The following is a 21,748-nucleotide window of genomic DNA, read 5'->3' as shown; positions in this document are numbered from 1 at the left end:
GATTTGATCCCCTAATCGGTTTCCCCTCAAACTGGGACCTCTTCCAGGGCCCACGCCAGCTGATTCATGCAGAGGAACTGAAATGCCTCTCTGACGCTCCACCCCACCGCATTCCGTCAACACGACTTAAGAGGCAGGTCTCGAACCCGAAATCTCCGGAGCGGCGCGCCCTCCCTCGTTTCTGTTTAACACACTGAAAACCGTGCGGCGAAGTGACGTGCACGCGCAAGGTCAATCATGGCGCGCCCCCGCCTCCCCTCTGTCATCGCATGCGTACTGAAGCCAACCGTCTCATTGACGCATGCTCAGCCTGGCGTTCACGTTCGGGTTCCGCACGCCCAGCCCGCGGCGCATGCGCAGCAAGCCGATTTCAGCTTGGCCGCACGATACCTCTTCTTTCTTCCTCCTTCGGGCCGGCTTTCCTTAGGTGCCGTTTCTGGAACGCCGAGGCCTATTCTGGAGTGACCGGTGTCTCTATCTGTCACACTCCCGACCCCCCAGGCACCTTTTACAGGCGGGTGGCTTGTTTTGGAACCTCCCCGCCCCCACCCGGTTCCCGTCACGGGAGAGCGCGCGCCGCGCCCCAGGAGCCAATCAGCAGCCGCCCTAGGTAAGGAGCCCGCGAGCCCGCGCCAGGCGCGCGCACCGGCGGGGAGCGGGGACGCGCCGCAAGCCCCGCCCCTGCCTCGACCGTTAACGGGTCGCTAGGACGTCGGCGGGTGCGCGGAACTGAGTGGCGAGCTGAGAGCAGTGGCCGAAGGCCGGGTTGGCGGGAGTCGGGGCGGGAGACACGGATAATGTGTTAATGGAAACTTCGATTCTGGGAGGCCCTGCTAGAGCCTGTAACCTGCCCCAAAAGGACTGAGAAGCCCCTCCGATAACGTGGAAAGAGAATCTGAGTTTCTGAACGCGCCCTCTTAGGAGGACCCCAGACCGATTCCTGAATCCTGGGCGGCCTTGCGAGCAACGTGTAAATGGGGACTTGAGTTGTGGGGTTCCCCAGGGAGGCCTTGCAAACCAATGGCTAAGTATGGGAGGACTGCCGCCACCTAGGAGCCTGTAAAAAAATATATATATAAATACTAGAGAGTCCTTAGAAAAATGTGTAAACCAGCTATTAAGTTCTGGGGTGCTGGATGCCTCAAGAGGGTGGACCAGAATACACAAGTCAGGAACCCGGGGTCTCCCCGAATAACTTGCAAGTATACAGTTTAATTTTGGAAGATCCCCAAAGGGAGCCCCCCCACCACCACCACCAAGAATGTGTAAATTAGGTTCAATTCCTGGGAGGTCACCATAGGAGCCTTGTAAGTAGGCACTTAAATTGGCTTCTTAAGTGCTTGGGGGGAAAGTCCCCAAAGCAGCTTGGACACAACATTGGGATCCTCAGATTGCATGTAGGTGGGATAAGTACTGGGAATTTAGGGGAAAAAAAGGCAGAGAGTGTGAAGGAACTTGGTCAAGGTCTGTGGCAACACATACTTTTAACTCCAGTGCTTTGCTATAACAGGAGCCTTGTGCTCCCACAATGGCGGTTAAATAAACTCAAGTACTGTAGATGGTCCCAAAGTAATGTGCAAAAGGACACATTTGCCTGGGAAGGGGACCCTCATAGGTTCATGAACAGGTACTTTAGTACTAGAGCAGAATCTCCTTTGAGACATGAAAACCAGACACTTAGCCACTAGGAGGTTTTCAGAATAATGTGTAGACAGACACTTAATTGCAGGGGACAAAAGAGTGACCAAGTTCAGGGGAGAGTTCCATCAGAGACTGTAAACAGTCATTTCAGTGCTGAGTGAATCATTTTCCATAAGAATCTGTAAACAGGCCCTTGTCCCCCTGTCTAGGAAGGCCGTCTTCAGCCCAATTTGTGGCCGAGGGAGAGATCACATAGAGCAGTGAGAGGGGTAGACGAGCTACAGCCTGGCTAGCAAAATGCTCCTGTGTCCTGTAAATAGATACTTTAGCCTGGAAAGTCTCTCTCAGGGCCTGTTTGTGTCATTAAGTACTGCAGTGTGGGGGTGGGAGGATTCATAGTGATTCAACAGGCACTTAGCTAAGCAGGGTCAGCAAACTTTCAGTAAAAGACCAGAGGGCAATTAATTTAGGCTGTATAGACCAGTGTCATCTACTCAGCTCTGCCACTATATCAAGAAGGCAGCCATAGGTAGTTTGTAAATTGATGGATGTGACCATGTTCTAATAAAATCTTGTGTTTGCATAAACAAGACGGATCAGATTTGACCCATAGAGCAGTTTGCTTAACTGACCTCTGAGTTAGAGCCCTTTGGTCCTATAAACAGTTGAGTAGTCAAAGACCTCACTGGAATGATATATAAACATCTGAGGGAACTATCCCTAAGGACCTATGAACAGATAATTGAAATTCAGAGTGTGAGGGATGGCAGACCATCAGGAGTAAAAGGTGAACTGATGCTGAAATGCCTTGGGTTATCAGGTAAATATAGGCCTATGGTGCTAGAACCCCAGCCCCTCATATGCTAGTAATAGGTAATCAGAAGAGGAGCTGTCAGATGAGGATCCTGTTACTCATTTGTAAGGAAATGACTTGCTGCATTTTTGGAAGGGGAATATTTGATGTTTTTGTGAATCTGTCCCTATAAATTGTATTTGTGTTAGAGCATTTCAGTAGTTGAAAATGGTTTTGATTTAGAGAAAAAATGTTTCTGACTGCCTACAGAGCAAGGTAATTTAAGGTTAATATGGGACTGCCAACCTTGTGTTACATTTTACCTTGCCTTTTATTAATTTGCCTCCCAGCCCAAGATGGCTGTCTGAGCTCCAGACTTCACACCCACATTCCTTTCAGCCATGAGGATGAAGAGGCAAAAGGCATATTCCAGCTTCTATAAAGGAAAGTTTCCTAATGTTGCCAGAGCATACTTTGGTATTGTACCATTAGCCAGAAGGTACTTAGTCATGTGGCCACACCCATTTGCAAACAAAAGCAGAGAAGTGTGTCTCAATAGGCATGTACCTAGCTCAGAATGAGAATTTTACTCTTTTGGAAGAAGTGAAGAATGGCCCAGCTGGCGGTTGGGCCACAGCCATAGGGCTCTCTTTTGAAAGGAATTCCTGGGGAAGCCAAGTGCAGTGGAAAGAAACTCTCTTTGCCCTGAAATCCCCTCATTACTTCTGTAGGTGACCATGTCTGAGTCTGGACACAGTCAGCCTGGACTCTATGGGATAGAGCGGCGCCGACGGTGGAAGGAGCCTGGCTCTGGTGGTCCCCAGAATCTCTCTGGGCCTGGTGGCCGGGAGAGGGACTACGTTGCACCATGGGAGAGAGAGAGGCGGGTGAGTGTCTTGACAGCATTCATGTATCCCATTTGTTCCACAAATGTTCATTGAGCCGCTGCCATGTGTCAGGCTAATGGAGGTGCTGAGGATATATCTGGACAAAACTGACTGTCCTCATGGAGTAAGAAGGTGGAGAATGATAGAGGGGGCTGTTTTAGATGACTTAGTCAGAGATGGCCTCTCTAAAGAGTTGACTTTTGGAGCAGAGACCTGAAGAAATGAGGGAACAAACCATGCCAAAATCTGAGTTGAAGAGCATTCTAGACAGAACAGCAAGTGCAAAGGCCCTGAGGTGGTCTGAGCTGGTATATTCAAGGATTAGCCAGGAGGCCAATATGGCTGTAGTGGATGAGGAAGGAGGGAGATTGATAGATGAGATCAGAGAGGTAACTGGGTCAGATCCTGTAAGATATGGTAGGCCTTGAAAAGAATTTTGGATTTCACTCTGAGTGAAATTGGCATTGGAGGGTTTGAGCTGCCAAAATTTCATGTTTTAAAGAGTTGTGTATCAGTAACAGTAGTAACTGTTTCTTTTTATTGAGCAACTTAAAGCTGCTGGGGCTGTGCTAAGTGCTTTACGTCCTGTGGGTCTTCTCAAACCCTTATACCTACCCCATGAAGTAGAATCTTTAACAGTTCTGGTTTTCCATAATGAGGAAAGTGAGCTTCAAAGGTAAAGGGACTTGCCCAAAGTCATAGTCAGTAAGCCTTGGGGCCAGGGCTCAGATGCAGGTTCCGATTAATCTCAAGCACTACCTCATTCTGACTGGAAATCAGGAACCCTCAGTTGTGCCTTGACCCTGCTGTGCTCCGCTGTGGAACCCTGAACCCGTCTTCTGGGTGCTTTCTGTCTCCCTTTTTTTTCTGGCACCAGAGATTGAACCCAGAGGCACTTAACGACCGAGCCACATCCCCAGCCTTTTCATTTTGAGACAGGGTCTTGTTAAGTTACTTAGGGCCTTGCTAAGTTGCTGAGGCTGGCTTTGAACTTGAGACCCTTCTGCCTCAGCCCCCCAGCCACTGGGATTGCAGGTGTGTGCTACCACGTCCAGCTCTGGGTGTTTTCTCTGAGGCCCTGCCTACTTCTGAGATATTTGGTAAGGTGGAAGGAAGAAAAATTTGGAACCGTTTCTGAGCCATAAAACTACAAACATGAATAATTTTTTCATGGTGAGCTGGGCTCTTACTTGTTCCTATTCTTGGGTTACAGCATAAATAAGAACATATAGACTCTTCTACACACATCTTTTTGGGGAATGTTCCCATGTTCCTACACCATCAGCTTTTGTCCCTAAACAAGCAGCTCTGCAGTCTTACTGTTGTCTCTGACTGTGCTCCCAAGTCCTAGCAGCTTCCTGGCTCACCCATGGGTTCCTCAAATCTTGCACATCGCCTGCTGAGCTCAGCGTCTTCCTGCCCTCTCTGGTTGAACTTCTCCCCATTTCAGTGACAGTCCACCAGGCCTTTTCCTATGTGCCTCCCTCCCTCCTGCTTCCTCTGCTGGTCAGGTACTAGTGCTCTACATCCTGCCTTCCAAACACATCTCTCCATGTCTCCATCCCAGGCCTCATCACTCCTCCTTCTCCTCCTGGAAGCCTGTTGCCCTTCAGGTCTTCCCCTGAGATTTTTCTTCTTCCCAGCACACTTTCATATCATCCTTTTGTTGTTCTTCACTGAGCCAAGGAAGTGAGCAGGGTTTAGGATGATGAAGAAGCAGACCAGTGAGTTGTCAAGATTCCCCCGAGTTACTCAGTTAACCAGAGAAGGAAGATGTCTCTCAGGACTCTGTCCTCTTGTAAGATTGGGGGTAAGTGAGGGGAGTCATGAAGAGGGCAACATGGGGGTTCAGTCCAGCCCTCTAGCGCAGGCGCAGGTCTGAGGAAGAAGGAGTCAGGACAGCAAGCACCGCCAGCAGTGATCTTGCCTTGTGTCAGGTGCCAAGCTGACCGTTTGCATGTTCTTTCACCTTTTGTCTTCATAATAGTCCTGGGAGGAAGAAACACCTATCCCCACTCACTGGAGGGGGAAACTGAGTCACGTTGAGGGTAGTTTTTTTATTCACATTCATAGCCAACAGTAGATTGAACAGTTTGATCCCGGATCTCTCTGGCCCCAGAGCCCTGGCTTCTTTCCTTTGAACTTGTTTAATGATCAGAATGGATGAGGACATGGTTCTGGATCTAGTCTGCCTTTGTTCAAGTCCTGGCTCCATTGCTTATTGACTGTGTGACTTTCAGCAAGCCAGTTACACTCTCTGTGCCTTTATTTGTTAAGTGGGAGTAACAGTGCCTGTCCCCAGATGTGTTGGTAGGATTGAAGGAGGAACATATGGGGACTTCTGAAGTGGTACCTGGTCTCTAAGGCCATCTGGAGTGTCTGGGAAAGCCAGGGAGCCATTCCTGAGTAACTGCCTTCCCTTAACCACAGGATGGCAGTGAAGAAGCGAGCACTTCTGTCATGCAGAAAACCCCCATCATCCTCTCGAAACCTCCAGCAGAGCGGGTGAGCCGGGAAGCGCCTTTGGAAGGAGGGAGAAGGGGATCCTTAGGGAGGAGATCCCCTCCATTGGCTGAAACTTTCTTACTCCCACAGTCGAAGCAGCCACCACCTCCAACTGCCCCTGCTGCGCCACCTGCTCCAGCTCCTCTGGAGAAGCCCATCGTCCTCATGAAGCCACGGGAGGAGGGGAAGGGGCCTGTGGCTGGAACAGGTGCCTCTACCCCTGATGGCACTGCCCCACCACCTCCTGCAGCCCCTGCACCACCCAAGGGAGAGAAGGAAGGTCAGAGACCCACACAGCCTGTGTACCAGATCCAGAACCGGGGCATGGGCACTGCCGCACCAACAGCCATGGACCGTGAGTTGGGGCCAGGCAGGATCAGGCTGGGAGCTGGCACCCATCACTCACAGACCTTCACCTCATCCTCTGACTTCTGCTTTTCCTCTCTCCAGCTGTTGTGGGTCAGGCCAAACTACTGCCCCCAGAGCGCATGAAGCACAGCATCAAGTTGGTGGATGACCAGATGAATTGGTGTGACAGTGCCATTGAGGTACCAGAATCCCTGCCTGCCTGAGCTTCCCTGGGTCCCTCCACCCCACCTCTGGCTCGCAGTAGGCAACACTAGACCAGACAGCTTTCAGGCAGCTGCAGCAGTGAGTGGGGTCAGAGTCAGAAAGTTTGCCTAACCAGGCCTGAATGTCCACCAGCTGTGCTGCTTGATAAACTGCTGAAATACTTTGATGCTACTTGGTAAAGAGGCACTCTCACCACTGCTCCAGATGCCCTGGGCTCTCTTGTGCCACCTCCCTGCAGGGGGTCAGTGGGGCCCTGCTGCAGCACTCCTAATTGGTTGACACTCCCGTCTCAGCGTGGTTCAGTCTCATTTCCTGGAGGTCTCCCATCCTGCAGCCCCTATTGTGGTTCACCCCTCACGTTGCTGGGCCAAAATGCCTCTCTTCTTCTCTTGGTTTTTCTCCCCCAAACCTGTCACATCACACTCCCGCTCAGATTCTCCCAGTGGTATCCCCCTCTCACAACAACTTGAACTTATTAGGACACCATGCCTGACTCACGTAGTATCTGTGACACTGCAGCTCCTGCTACCTGTGTGTCCACTCAGGTAGACATTAACTGGAGATCTAAAGAAAAAAGTAAAAAGGCAGTGTCCAGGCCCTACCCTTCAGCACCATCAAGTAGAAATTTTTAAAGTGATGGAAATGCTGTATGCAGTGTAGCCACTACCTCTGTCTGGGGCAGTTGAACATTTGAAAGGTGGCTAGTGTAACTAAGGAACAGAATTTTTTTTTTTTTTTTTTTTTGGTGCTAGGGATTGAACCCAGAGATACCACTGAGCTACATTACCAGCCCTTTTTTCATTTTGAGACAGGGTCTTGCTAAGTTGTGAGGCTGTCTTCCAACTTGTGATCCTCCTGCCTCAGCCTCCCTAGTCATTGGGATTATAGGTGTGAGCTACCGTGCCTGGCTAGGAACAGAATTTTTAATTTCCTGTAAGTATTCACATGATCAGCACCTATCATATTAAACAGATATTCTGCTTTAAGGTGTTAAAGCTCATTAAATACTGATTAAACCCAGTTCATTTGTTTGTACTGAGGATTGGACCCAGGGGCACGCTACCACCAAGCCACACACCCACTTTTTTTTAACCCTTGGAGACAGGGTTTCACCAAGTTGCCCAGGTTGTCCTTGAACTTGTGATCCTCCTGCCTAATCTTCCCAAATTGCTGGGCTTATAGGCCTGTTCCACCGCAACCAGCCCTCTTTTTTTCCCCCATTGGTTCTAAGGAGCCAGAGTTCAGGGTAGCAAGATTTTTCTTGAGGAGTGTCTCTTCCGCCCCCTTGTGGTAAAAGACAGCAAAACTGATGGCCAGAAGCAAAGGTCTCGTAATTCCTACAAACAAGAGCCTGGATGTTCTTCTACACACCACTGCCTTTGTCATGCTTCATGATGGTCTGTTTCAAGAGCCCTCAGTTACCCATTTCTGACTTTTCCAAACCTTCCCTTCAGTTTCTGTGCCTCTAACCTTCTCTTCCCCAAGATCAAACATCCCTTTTTTCTCTCACTGTGTTGCAGCCACTCTGACTTCTTTTCAGTTTCTTGACCGTGCCAGGTCCCGTCCACAGAATGTTGTTCTTTTTTGGGCGCTGGGGATTGAACCCAGGGCCTTGTGGTTACAAGGCAAGCACTCTACCGACTGAGCTATCTCCCCAGTCCAGAATGTTGTTCTTTATACCCACAACATTCCATGTAACCCCATCACAACACAGAACAGAGGCCCTTTGCCCAAATGAGGAGATTGGACCGTAGACGTTTTTCTTCCTATATGATAAAACAGGCAGGCAAGTCCCAAAGATCTCTGGTGTCTCCAAGCACCAACATCTAACAGATTTGTGAAAGTCATATTCCTTTATCTTCCCACAGTACCTTTTGGATCAAACCGACGTGTTGGTGGTTGGTGTCCTGGGCCTCCAGGGGACAGGCAAGTCCATGGTCATGTCATTGTTGTCAGCCAACACTCCAGAGGAAGACCAGAGGTGAGGGGAGCATCAGTTAGGGATGCAGGAGGCCAGGAGGGAGGTGGGCATTCATTTGGGGCAGGGACAGAGTGGGCCTGAGTATTATAAGTGGTGTTACCAAAGGACTTTGAGAAATTGCTTCCCTTCCCTAAGTCTCAGCTCCTCCATCAGAAGAGGATAATTACGGACTGGACAAAATCTGGGCAGCTCCAAGGCAGCCAGTTTTGTTCCTTCTCCCCTCCCTTCCTGCTTTTGCCCCCAGAAATGATAGAGCCCAGGAGAAACTTTAACTTTCATTAAAGTTTTGAATTTGAGATAGCCTCAGGCTCAGCCCTGCTGGCTTAGTTGATTGACCTTGGCAGGTCCCTTCACCTCCCCAAATCCCACATTTAAGTGGATTTAGGGAAGATGAACCCCAAACCTGTCACATCACACTCAAAAAGGCAAAGTTTTTTTTGTTTTGTTTTGTTTTGTTTGTTTTTGGTGGTGGTGGTGGTTTTTTGTTATTGTTTTTGTCTACTGGGGATTGCACCCAGGGATAGTTTACCACCAAGCTACATTCCTAGCCCTTTATTTTTTATCTTGAGACAGGGGCTCACTCAGTCATTGAGGGCCTTTCTAAGTTGCTGAGGCTGGCCTTGACCTGTGATCCTCCTGCCTCAGCCTCTTAAGTCACTGGCACCTGGCAAGAAGGCAGAAGTTAACAAGGACTTGGCACACAGCCCAAATGCTCACAGGCTGCACTTGGGAACAGTTCTGGGTCACCTTAAGAGCTTTATTTCCATTGCAGCTTTCACCCCCAAGTAGCAAAAATTTCCTGTGGTTCTTGGTTCAGATTCCCAAGCTAGAGAAAATCCCATCCTCCCAGCTGATCTTTTTGAGCCATGTCAGCCTGTGGAGTGGCAGACTTTGCTACCAACTCTGACTTCAACTTTGATGCCATCAGGTCTCATAGGTTGTACCTCCTGAATGTCTTTATGGTTCATCTGTTTCTCCTTTCCTTCACTCCCACCTCCCTGGTCCAAGCCTTTGATATCTTCCAAGAGCCTCCGATTTGGTCTCTGCCTTAGTTCATTTCAGCAAGTGTTTATTGAATGCTTAGTATGTGCCAGGTCCTGTAGAACAACAGTATATAAAACTGACAAAAATCTGTTTTCATGGCATTTATATTTAGTAGGGGAGATTGAAAATGAAACACATCTATCATTTGCCATGTTAGAGGATGATAACCAAAGAGGAGTTACAGGGCAGGTGCTTGGGCCTAGGTTAGCTTTAAATCGGGTGATCAGGGAAGGCCTTTGTAAAGGGAACATTTAAGAAAACATGGACTCGGGATAGAGTGTTGCACTGAGAGGCAATGGCAAGCGCACAGTCTTTGAGGTGGGATCTTGCTCAAAGTGTGTGCAAAATAGCATGGATGCGGAGGAAGCAAGAGGGGGAGTCAGTACTCTGTGGGAGAGCTCTTGCCCAGCATGAGAAGGCCCTGGGCTTGATGCCCTGCACCACACAAAAAAGGGGGGTCATAGAAGATGAGATCAGAGAAGCAAAGGAAGACCCCAGTGCTGGCCTTAGGAGCCATTCTCTGTTTTTCCACACACAGTCCTTGCCATAGCAGCAAGGGGAATTTTTTTCAAATCAAAATTTGTTCCCATTATACCTCTACTTGTCAGGGACTTCTCTAGGCTCAAAGATTAAAACCCCAGCTCCTGACCATGTCCGTTAAGGTCCTTTGTGCACTCTTCCTGCTGCTCTTCCTTTCCCTGTCCCACACTCCCATTCTTTCTGCTCTTATGATACTTTCTACAAGCTGCCTTTCTTTTGCCTGAAATAGCCGCCTGTGTCCCACTCCTCTCCCTCATATACACCCACCTAATTAACTCCCTCTTTGTCTCTCACCCACAGTGTCATTTCCCTCTTGGTGGCAGCCCCTCCCAGCTCCACCAGCTACATTGTCCCCACTCACTGCTACACACCTCTCCTTTCTGCCACCCACAGTTTCCCATTTCCTTTGATTTATAAGCTAGGCAGAAGCTCCATGGAAGTAGAGACTGTGTCTTTCTTGTTCAGTGCTCTGTGCTGGTACGTGGCTGGTACCTGGCAGATAGGAGGTTTTCTTACAGTGGGTTTTCTTACAGTGTTTGTGACGTGGGAGGATGCCTCTTCTGTGTCCCACAACGGAGCATCTTCAGGAGGTAGAAATTACCCTTTGGGAGGCAGATACTATCATCCTGGTTTTATAGTTGAAAGAAGTAAAATCACTCTGTCACAGTGTTGACCTCAGTGGTGGGGGGCAAGACACAGCTCTGCTTCCTTTACCCTCATCCCCAGCACCCAGCACAGGTAGAAATGAGGGAGACTTGCCCAAGTGGGGAGGAACTGGGAACCAAGACTCCAAACTTCTTTGACTGGGGTGGAAGGCATTCCATGCTGTGCCTCAGTGCTTGGCATATAGCAGGAACATTCAGTGACTAGTAGCTAGCAACTATATATGTGCTATATGTTAGGCACTATTTTTTTTTTTTTTTTTGAAAGAAAAAAAAGTCAAGTTTATTGAGATATGAGTTGCATATAGTAAAATTCATCTTTTTTTTGTGGTTTAGACATTTCTTTCTTTTTTTAATTTTAATTAAAAATCATAAATTTACATAGGGCAATCTTGTTTGATTCATTCTGTTATTTTTTTCCCTTCCCCCCCACCCCTCCCACCCCTTTTCCCTCTATACAGTCCTTCCTTCCTCCATTCTTACCACCCTCCTTATCCCTAACCCTAAACCTAACCCTAACCCTAACACTTACCCCTCCTACCCCCCCTTATATGTCCTCATCCGCTTATCAGCGAGATCATTCGTCCTTTAATTTTTTTAGATTGGCTTATCTCACTTAGCATGATATCCTCCAATTTCATCCATTTGCCTGCAAATGCCATAATTTTATCATTCTTCATGGCGGAGTAATATTCCATTGTATATAAATATGCCATAGTTTCTTTATCCATTCATCAACTGAAGGGCATCTAGGTTGGTTCCACAATCTGGCTATAGTGAATTGAGCAGCTGTGAACATTGATGTGGCTGCATCTCTGTAGTATGCTGATTTTAAGTCCTTTGGGTATAGGCCAAGGAGTGGGATAGATGGGTCAAATGGTGGTTCCATTCCAAGCTTTCTAAGGAATCTCCACACTGCTTTCCAGAGTGGCTGCACTAATTTGCAACCCCACCAGCAATGTATGAGTGTACCGTTTTCCCCACATCCTCGCCAACACCTATTGTTGCTTGTGTTCTTGATAATTGCCATTCTAATTGGGGTGAGATGAAATCTTAGGGTAGTTTTGATTTGCATTTCTCTTATTACTAGAGATGTTGAACATTTTTTCATATATCTGTTGATTGCTTGTACATCTTCTTCTGTGAAGTGTCTGTTCATTTCCTTAGCCCATTTGTTGTTAGGCACTATTTTAAGGGCTTTGCATATATTAACTTCATGATAATCTTAACAGTTTGGGTACTGTTGTTAACCCATTTCCAATGGGAAACTGAGAAGAAGGGGATCAAGGAATTTGTCCAAAGCCACAGAGCCAGGAAGAGGCAGAGCTGAGATTTGAATCCTGGTAGTCTGGCAGAGTCTCTGCTCTTAAACGCCTCTGTCTACTGGCTTAGCTAAGAAACCTACTTATGGGCAAGAGTAAAGTCATGGGGCACAAAACATGACCCGCTTCAGACACGAGCCCCAGACGGAAGGCTTAGTTGGCAGGCAGGGAACCGCATCTCCCTGCTTGCCATGGGGTTATGCTTTGGAGGCATCAAGACCCAGAGGTAGCACTCTCACACCACCACCTGCTTCTCTTCATAGGGCATATGTTTTCCGGGCCCAGAGCGCTGAAATGAAGGAACGAGGGGGCAACCAGACCAGTGGCATTGACTTCTTCATCACCCAAGAACGGATTGTTTTCCTGGACACACAGGTGCCAGCCCTGCACTTGCTCAGCCCCAAGCTAGTGTATTTTGAAGCCAGAACCCTGCGTGGATTCCAGCCAGGCCATGCTCATGCTGGGTCCCCCTGGGCAGGTTGTATCTTTCTTGGCCCTTAGTCTCTCTGAGTCAGGTTTTGCCCCTCTCCCATTCACTGCACACTGTGGTCCGAAGGCTGTTCTAGCACACTTCTAGGGCATTTAAATGTGGGCCCAGATTCTGCCCTTTAACTCTCATCAGGTGGGCAACTTGACATTTGAACCCCCTCAGTCCTCAGTTCTTTAACAATACACGGGGATGAGAGTTGTACTTAGCATCTTAGGAGTTTGGAGGATTCAGCGGAACAGTCCAGGCCAAGTGCTTGGCCAGGACCTGGCACGAGGTTAGTACCAGACTTATCATTGTGGTTAGAACTGCCCTGTCCTGCCTTTGCCTGGCTGCTTTCCTCAGCTGCTCCCTTGCTTTCAGGTAGAGTCCAGGTTCCTCAGCCTGACGTTGAATTCTGTGGCTTGACTCCTCAGTCTCTCCTCACCCTCTTTGGAGTAGTCACCAGCCCCATCCACACCACAACTCCTCTCCATGGGCTCGCTCCTCTCGGACTTTGTGCATCCACCAGTGAACTGTGGCAGACTTGATCAAGTTGCTCAGCATTCCATTCCTCAGTTTTCTCAAGTGGGGAAAATATATGGCCCACCTCCTGGGGTCTTTGTGAGGTTTCACAGACCAATACAAGTGAAGTTGTAATGGTAGTGCTCAGCATGAATCAAGTGCTGACTGCACTCAGCTGTTAGTATCATCCTGTTAGTCTGCTGACCCCTCTCCCTGAGGAGCCCGTTGGGTGGCCCCCCTCGGAAGCCTCCCACCTCTGAGGCCCACTGCTGCCCAGGTGCACTTCCCTTCTCAGCACATGTGTTGCCAGTGTGTGCTCCCGCTCTCCACCTGTCACGCTTTTCAGGGCACAGGGCCTGGGCCAGAGTCAGTGCTCATACTTTTTAGAACAGTGTACTGGTCACTATGTACTGATGACAGAGAGTGGAAAACCTGCAAACGTGAGGTGAGCACTGTGTGCCAGGCCCTGAGCAGGGGCCACCAGGACCTGGAGACAAACCCGCCTGGCTGTGGGCTGAGTCAGAGGCCTGTGAGGGGAACAAAGGACGTTGAGACGGAAGAGAGCCCTGCTTGGTGTTTTGGAGTTCTAGAAAGTGAGCAGTTGTGAAAACTCTTGCCAGAAGAATTCCACTCAAATAGTAAAATAGTGACTGTCGAGGTAATTCAGTTCTTTTCATTTTTTAGTTGAATGGCCCTTTAAGAAAAGTTTGTTGAGCTCACCACTGAGCTTTTACATGAACTGATGTGATTTTTAAATCTTCACCAAATTTCACACTATCAGTTGTTTTTTGACCTAAGTAATTATCGTAGCACAGTTTTGAAAGCATGTGAAACAACTAACAAAAAGGGTCTTTGAGGAACATCACTCATTCAAGGAAACGCTAAATTTATTAGCACTAGGAGGAGACGTCTTCTCTTTGGGCATGAGGTGCTTGCGAGCAGTGATGATTTGTAAAGGAGCTGGGGAAAGTGTAAATTTTTTCCCTTTAGCCTCCTGCTGACTAGCACTGTACTAATTAGAAATCGCCGGCTCATGTTCCTTCGTCTAAAGGCAGTATTCATCTTCAGTGTGTGCAAGTCTGGTGGCTGTGGTCAGCCCTCCCCTCACTTTGTCTTCTCTCCTTTGCTCCAGCCCATCCTGAGCCCCTCCATCTTGGACCATCTCATCAATAATGACCGTAAACTGCCTCCAGAATATAACCTTCCCCACACCTATGTTGAGATGCAGGTAAGGGAACCTAGCCAGACCCAGGGGTAAGGATTTTGCACTCCCCGCTCCCCTCCCACCCCCTCAGGATCTGTGACGGGAGCTGCATGTGGTTGTTGACTTAGTGTCTGCTTCATAAGAGCCCTGGGTGCCCTGAGGGCTGCAGGTAGAGGACAGCATGAAGAGTCAGATCTGGCTCAGCTCCTGCCCCTTTCCCTTCAGGCTGCCACATCCCCCTGTGTAAAACTGGGGCAGTGCCTGCTCCCTTGCCCCGGTCAGGTTGGCCTGTAAGAGAAGTGACTGCACAGCGCTGGGCAACAGAGGCGCTCGGAGGCTCCGAGGCCATTACCCTGCTGCTCCCTCAGCTTAGTCCTGGGGTCAGGAACTACAGTTGGGCACAGGAGACCCAAACCTCAACTCTGTTGTTCCTTCCTGCCCACCTTAGTCACTCCAGATTGCTGCTTTCCTCTTCACGGTCTGCCATGTGGTCATTGTCGTCCAGGACTGGTTTACAGACCTCAGTCTGTACAGGTGAGGAGCAGGTAGGGAGGGGGAGTGAGGTGTGAGGCAAAGGCCCTGAGACTGAACCCTGGGCTCAGGGTCTCACAAGTTTCGCACAGCAGCTAGAGGGACCCATTTGAAATGTAAGTTGGAGTGGGTCTTCCCTACCTAACCCCCTCCCCAAAAGATGCACACGCACTTGGAATCCTCCACTCACTTCATATGGCTCAGAATAACCTTCAGAGGCCTTCCATGCTTTACAAGCTCCTGTGCCATCTGATCACCTTGCTGATCTCTACTGCTGCTTGTCCTCACTTGGAAGCACTTTTTCTGCAGATCTTCTCAGACTCCCTCCTTCATACTGCTCAGGTCAACCTCATCTCTATTGTTCCTTCCTGCCCTCCTTAGTCACTCAGGCCCTCCCTGGACAATCTATAACAGCATCCCCTGTTACTACCCCCTGCTCCTGCCCCCCAGACACTGTTTTCCTTCATTGCACTTAAAACTCTAGTGGGATACTCTGAATCTCCTCATGATCCCTCTCCCCTCCTAGAATGTGAGCCACAAAGGGCAGGGTTCCCAGCACCTTACACAGTGCTTGGCACAAGGTAGATATTTAATACAAATTTGTGAATGAATAGCACAAGGACCTGGCTTGTCTGGTCTTTGGAATTTTGTTAGCCGTCTCCTCTAGGTATGTGTGCCATCCCTTTGGTACCTTTGCAGGTGGGTAAAAAGAGATAGGACCTGAGGAATCCTACATGAAGCAGCTGTAGGTTCCAGAAATGCCCCCAGACAAGACCAACTCAAAACTTTTGACCTCAGGGATCCTTCTTGGCCTCAGGCTCCAGAGGGAAACTTGGGAGGAGGAGGGGGCAGCTTTGGCACAGAGCTCAGGCAGAGGGAAGGGACAGGCTCACAGGGAAGGGAAAACTGGGTCTAGGAAGCAGATGTCTCCAAAGTCAGGCAGCAGAGGAGTTGAGTCCCAGTTCTTGTTAGATGTCTTTCCTCAGTTCCTCATCAGCAGCACCTCGTCTGCAGTTGGTGCAGATTGAGTTTAGAGTTCAAAGCATTCAGCATAGCACCTGTACTTAGAAAGCAGTTGGTAAATGGGAACTGGAAATGGGGATGAACTCTGGGCCTGGCCAGTGCCAGACCCACATCTGCTGTGATCAGAACCGAGTGACTTAATTCTGAAACAGCCCCTCCTACCACCATCCACTGGGATTCATTCACATGACAAATATATTGAACATTGTGGATATCAGGTGCTGGGGATACACGGGTGAACAAAACAGAGAGAGCAGACTACTCATGGTGGGAATATTGACTCATGGGTGGGCATGTGGAAGAACCTTGCTCTTAAGCCATTTTCTGCACAAGGGCTTCTCAGAGTAGGCGGGCCCCTTGAAGTTGTGGATAATGTGTTTGTTTGTGAGGAGAAAATCCACACATTTTGTCAGACCCCATTATCCCTTGCCTTGGCTACCAGGTTTATTTTATTTACTTTCACATACTGGGAAAAATTATTTCAAAATAGCACAAACTGAAAACATGTTCACATAAAAACCTGTACACAGATATTTATAGCACCTTTATTCATAATTGCCAAAACTTGGAAGCAACCAAAGTGTCTTGCAAAAGGTGAATGAATAAAGAAACTGGTGCATCCAGACAATAGCATATTATTCGCTGCTAGAAAGAAATGAGCTATTAAGCTATGAAAAGACACAGAGGAAACTAAAATGCTTATGAGGAGGCCAATATGAAAAGGCTGCATACCATATGATTCTAACTTTATGACTTTAACTGTACAAAAAGGCAAAACTATGGAGACTGTAAACAAACAGTGGTTGCCAGAGGCTGGGGTGCGGGGAGGGAGAATTTGGCAGAGTGCAGAAGACTTTTTTAGGGCAGTGATAGTACTCTGTAAGGTGCTGTAGTGGTGACTACATGTCATTATAATTTGTCCAAACCAGAGTGCACAACACCAAGAGTGAACCCACTGTAAATTACAGGCTTTGGTAATAAGCACATGTCAGCGTAGGTTCATCAGTAACAATGCACTGCTCTGACGGGATCTGGATGGCGGGGGAGGCTGTGTTTGTGTGGGGCAGGAGGTGGATGCCAACTCTGAACTCCTCTCGATTTTGCTGTGAACCTAAAGCTTCTAAAAAATAGTCATTTTGTTTTGTTTTGTTTTCGAGTCAGGGTCTGTATTGCCCAAGCTAGGCTCAAGTGATCCTGCCACCACAGCTTCCCAAATACCTGGAGCTACAGATGCATGCTACCATAACGGGCTATTTTTTTAAAATATGGTAAACACATAAACTTTTTGTACAGTTGACATAGTTCCATGGATTGGTGTCTGAGAGGGTTGTCTCTGAATTCCCTAAACTTGTGTGAGAAACATGGCATGTTTGTGACTTTTTCTGAGCATGACTGTAGCTTTCACCAGAATTTCAAGGGGCACCCCACACCCAGACAGGGGCTTGAGGGTGCAAGTGCAGGAGCAGTAAACGGCCTTTTCACTCCAAACCCCCAGGTTCCTCCAGACAGCAGAGATGGTGAAGCCCTCCACCCCGTCCCCCAGCCACGAGTCCAGCAGCTCCTCAGGCTCTGATGAAGGCACCGAGTACTACCCCCACCTGGGTACGAGGTTTCCTGGGGGCTAGAGGAACAGGCGGGAGGAAAAAGGAGGGAGTGGAAGCCATGAGCACTCAGGAAGCAGGAAGAGCGGATGTGGGATCTGGGAAGAGCATGTGGGCGAGTTGTGAAGAGGGAAATCAAAACAGATTGGCTGCTACTTCTCTCAGATTCCCACTGCCTCAGTCCAGTCCTGGCCACCAAGTCCATGATCAGAATGAATCTGCCTCTTTCGGGGTCCCTGGCATTTCCTAGTACAGGGCTCAAGGAAGGAGTGCTGGGTTAACGTGAGCCCCCATGTGCCTGTTCTTCCTCCAGCCTTTGTACCTGCCACTCCTTTCCTGCAGTGTCCTCTGGTCCACTTCTCTCCTGCAAGGATCTAGTTCATTTATGACCTGCTACCCCATGCAGGGTCCTCCTGACCTCCCCTGACCTTGCTGAGCCCCTGTGCTTCTTGTCACACTCCTAATCACATAGCCTTCTTCCTCATCTTTTTTTCCATTAAACTAGGGGCTCCTTGAGGATGAAACCAGTTCTGACTTGTCCCTGGGACTCTTTAGTATCTTCCTGCACAGGGCTTGGTGCTAAAGTGAAGTTGCACAAATACTGATAGTAATTTGAACTCCAGGCAAGGGCAGATCTTTAGGGTGAGAAAGGAGTCTGTGTGACCCAGCACTGTCTTCCTCACATGGCCTATCTACTCCCACCTTAGTCTTCCTACAGAATAAAGCTCGCCGGGAGGACTTCTGTCCTCGGAAGCTGCGGCAAATGCACTTGATGATTGATCAGCTCATGGCGCACTCCCACTTGCGTTACAAGGGTGAGAACCACTTCCCAGCAGAGCTTTCTAACCCATGGTGCAATCCCTTGGCAGAGACCCCCAGACTAATCCCTGACCCTGGCTCTGACATCAGCTACTCCCACCCCCCAGACCCACAGCATGGTACCTGTAAGCTAAGTGTTTTCTCCTCTAGGTACTCTGTCCATGTTACAGTGCAATGTCTTTCCGGGGCTTCCGCCTGACTTCCTGGACTCTGAGGTCAACTTGTTCCTGGTGCCCTTCATGGACAGCGAAGCAGAGAGTGAGACCCCACCGAGAGCAGGTACACTTACCCCTCAAGGGAATCTGGGCCATGGGGAGACAGCCTTCCCTGGGCTAGGAAATGATGTGGGCTGCCCTGGTCTGGGAGTGACACAGACCTGAGAAAAGATGTCCCTAAAGTGCTTGGACCCTTTCTCAGGAGCATGTTCAGAGTTGTAAGGTACAGCAAGTGCTGGACTGGGGCAGATCCAGGTGTTCCTGAAGCCCAGGATGCTCATTGCAAGGAAGAGCTCCCTGCAGTCTGCTCTCCCATTCTCCCCACCCCCTCCAGGGCCTGGATCCAGCCCACTCTTCTCCCTACTGCCTGGGTACTGTGGCCACCCTAGTTTTCAGTCTTTGGTGAGCAAGCTCAGGAGCCAAGTGATGTCCATGGCTCGGCCACAGCTGTCACACACCATCCTTACTGAGAAGAACTGGTAAGAGCCCTTTGTAGAGGGTCAATTTGAGATGCCCCACCCTGCTGCAGATTAAGGGGAGTCTCAGATATCTGTGTGACTTCATTAAGCCCTCCCCTCAAGACCTGGGTCCCTTTGAGCAGTGGTAATTGCTTCCATCTTAGAATGTGCCAGGCAGCATGCTGTTTCATGGCTTCGAATGCTCCTGACTTGCTAGTGGGGGCTCAGGGGTGACAGGTCTTGTCAGAAGATTTTTACTGGTGTGGAAATGTTGACTCAGAGAAGTGTCACATAGGAAGGTCACACTTGATTGCTAAGAAAAGGACCAATGAGCCTGGTTAAACTTGAAGATCAAAGACCCTGAGTGGCATAGCCTTATAGGTGGTGGGAACCAGAAGCCAAGAGGAGCGACAGGCGCTGTGTTCAGCTCTCAGGGGCTCCTCTCACTGTCTTCTCCACTTTCCTCCTTTCCTGCCTGCTGATTCTCCCCCTGCTTCCACGTGGCCCTCCATCACTTCTCTAGCCACTGCTTTACACAGCTTCTGTGTCCAAAGCCTACAGCAAATGGGTCCAGGCCTGCCTCATTTTATGTCCAAGAGAAGCAAATAGGAAAAATAGCCTGACTTGGTGCAGCCTCTCAATCATGGCTCCCCAGGGTCAGTTTGTGGTCAGCTGTGACCAGGAGGGGCCAGGGGTTTAAACTCAGCAGCCAGAGAAACTCGGGGCTCGTAGGGCAGAGCTGGAGCGAGCTAGTGTTCAGTCCCTCTCTGCTCCTCTCCTGGTCTGAGCCAGGCCCAGTGGGGAGGGGAGGACCTGGTGGTAGAGGCCATGCAGCTGCTGTGAAAATGTTTTCCACCATCACACCATCGGAGGGAGGTGGAGACAAAAGCTTCTCCTCAGAGGCCATGCTGAGTGGCGTGGGAGGTTACACTCAGATACCGGACCTGGAAGTCTTTCTCTGAGCCCAGCACCTAGGTCCAGTTCCCTGGGTGACACGATGACAGACCAGGGCCACCTCCCATTTGGGTTGGTATTTCCCTGTATCTCAGTCAAGAGGAATGGACTCTGAGAGACCCTTGGGTCATATACTGGGCTATACATGGCCTCCATCCTCCCACCTGTCCAGGGCTGGTGCCAGGGTGAGTGGGGCCCCACCCAGAGCCACCCTGACTGTTATCTTCTCTCACAGGTTCCACTATGCTGCCCGGATCTGGGATGGGGTGAAAAAGTCTTCTGCACTGGCAGAGTACAGCCGCCTGCTGGCCTGATGCCAAGGGGAGGCATGTCATGCAGGAAACCTCCCAGGTCCTCGGTGGACAGTGAGGGAGCACACACGTCCTTCCCCTGGTGGGGTGGAGAGTGGACAGACCTGGTGGATGAGGGGTAGTGACTTTCCCGCCCCAGAGACATGAGGTGTCCAGGACCAGGCTCTGCACCCTCAGTTGGGGGTTTGTTCAGGGGACGACTTTAAGAGATCTCACCCCAACATGGGATGAGCAGCCTAAGTTCCCTACAGGGACAGGCAGTGGGAGGCGTCTTAAGTGGTCACCAGGAAGCCTAAGCCCTGTCTTGACCTCCCTCTTCAGGAACAGGAGCAACAGGGCCCTCTCCCTGGCTCTAGGCCCTTCCCTGTAAGGTGAGGTGGGGTTTGGAGTGCTGTTTATGGGGCGGATCTGGTGGTTCAAATAAACATGGTCACGCAAGTCTATCCTGGTGCTCCTCTTATTCCATCCCCTCCACCCTGTGTGCGGTCCTGGGGAGTGGGGCAATTATTCTCGGCTACCCATTGGATCTTAAATGACCTTTCCTCAGGGACATATCCAGTGTGGGGCACAGTCTTCAGGAACAGATAGTGACCAGTGTCTGCTAAGATGGAAGCCCCCAGAAAGGACTGTTCTGCTTCCTGGGGTTGCATTGAGCCTCCCTTCTGCATGTGTTTTGAATAGGGAAGTAAACTGTTGAGCTAAATACGGTGACTACACTTTTCTGCTCTCTTGACAGTGCCCGCCTTTGGGTTAAATGCCTAGTTAAATAGAATACTTTTGTTTTAAATCAGAACTTGTCCTTAGTTAAATATAGTACTTATCCTTAATTCAAATATCTTAACCTTCTCCTTACAGACATGCCTGCTGTTGGCTAAATACAGTGACTCCTTTCCCTTGTAAAAATCTACTTTTAAAACTGCAGCCCTACCTTTAATTTAAATCTGGAATCTACCCTCAGTTAAATGTAGTATACAGTTCAATATAGAACCAGCCCTCAGTTAAATACAGTACATAATCTTAGTTTAGTGTTGCCCAAAGTATGTCTCCAAATTGGCCTAGCATCCCAATGAGTCCTCACCTCCCAATCATGCCAGCCCACCACCCCATAAAGCAAGTCGTTCCAGTCCCACCAGCAGTCTTGTCTGTCACTTCTTCTCCTGGGCTTCCTCCTCTCAGGCATGCCTATCCTGTCTCGTGTCCATGTAGTGGGTATCCTGGGGCCTCTTCAGAAACAAGCAGAACCGAAGTGGCGGCAGTGAGGAAGCAGCGGGCAGGCCTCCATCAGGCTGTATGGGAGTCCCTGCCAGTCTCCAGAGAGCAAGGCTAAAATCTGGGAGACGAGACCTGGGGCAGGCTCTGGTGCTACCACTCCCTGACTCCCCTCCCTGGCCATCGTCCCAATTTAAGTGATCCTCAGGGGCCCTGCGGAGGTGTGACATTGGCTGCCCTCTTACAGAAATGCTTCTAAATTGTTCATTCCATCCCTCCATCTGTGCAGAAACCCTCCAGCCACTACTTTCAGCTGCAGACTGAGCTCTTCCCTGTCAAAACCTGTGGGTCCTGCCCTACCTAGGGGGTACGGAAAGTAGGGAAGCTGTCAGAAGAAGGGTTGAGGGGGTGGCAGGGCGAAGACAAAAGCAAGACAGCAGAAAAGCTTGGTGCAGGCAAGTTGGAGCCAAGCCTGGGGACAGAT

General features: G+C 49.5%; 1 protein-coding gene across 2 annotated transcripts; it reads left to right on the top strand.

Moving 5' to 3' along the window:
• The first annotated feature begins 245 nt into the window (after positions 1-245).
• SMG9 (SMG9 nonsense mediated mRNA decay factor) lies at positions 246-20,493 on the top strand. 2 transcript variants are annotated; one of them, XM_079119850.1, is made up of 14 exons: positions 246-610; positions 3,166-3,321; positions 5,752-5,826; positions 5,917-6,181; positions 6,277-6,374; positions 8,268-8,380; positions 12,212-12,323; positions 14,072-14,167; positions 14,592-14,677; positions 17,193-17,299; positions 18,006-18,113; positions 18,268-18,396; positions 18,667-18,811; positions 19,980-20,493. In XM_079119850.1, the coding sequence occupies exons 2-14, from the start codon at positions 3,172-3,174 to the stop codon at positions 20,056-20,058; spliced, it is 1,563 nt and encodes a 520-aa protein (XP_078975976.1). In that variant the 5' UTR covers positions 246-610; positions 3,166-3,171; the 3' UTR covers positions 20,059-20,493. The 2 variants fall into 2 exon arrangements, with proteins under 2 accessions (XP_078975976.1, XP_078975977.1); XM_079119851.1 differs by lacking the exon at positions 246-610 and adding an exon at positions 680-970.
• The last annotated feature ends 1,255 nt before the right edge of the window (positions 20,494-21,748 follow it).

This window comes from Sciurus vulgaris (assembly GCF_902686455.1).
Source record: "Sciurus vulgaris genome assembly, chromosome: 17".
Taxonomy (NCBI): domain Eukaryota; kingdom Metazoa; phylum Chordata; class Mammalia; order Rodentia; family Sciuridae; genus Sciurus; species Sciurus vulgaris.
Note: the sequence above shows the minus strand (reverse complement) of the source record. Positions and strands in the feature narration are given on the sequence as shown.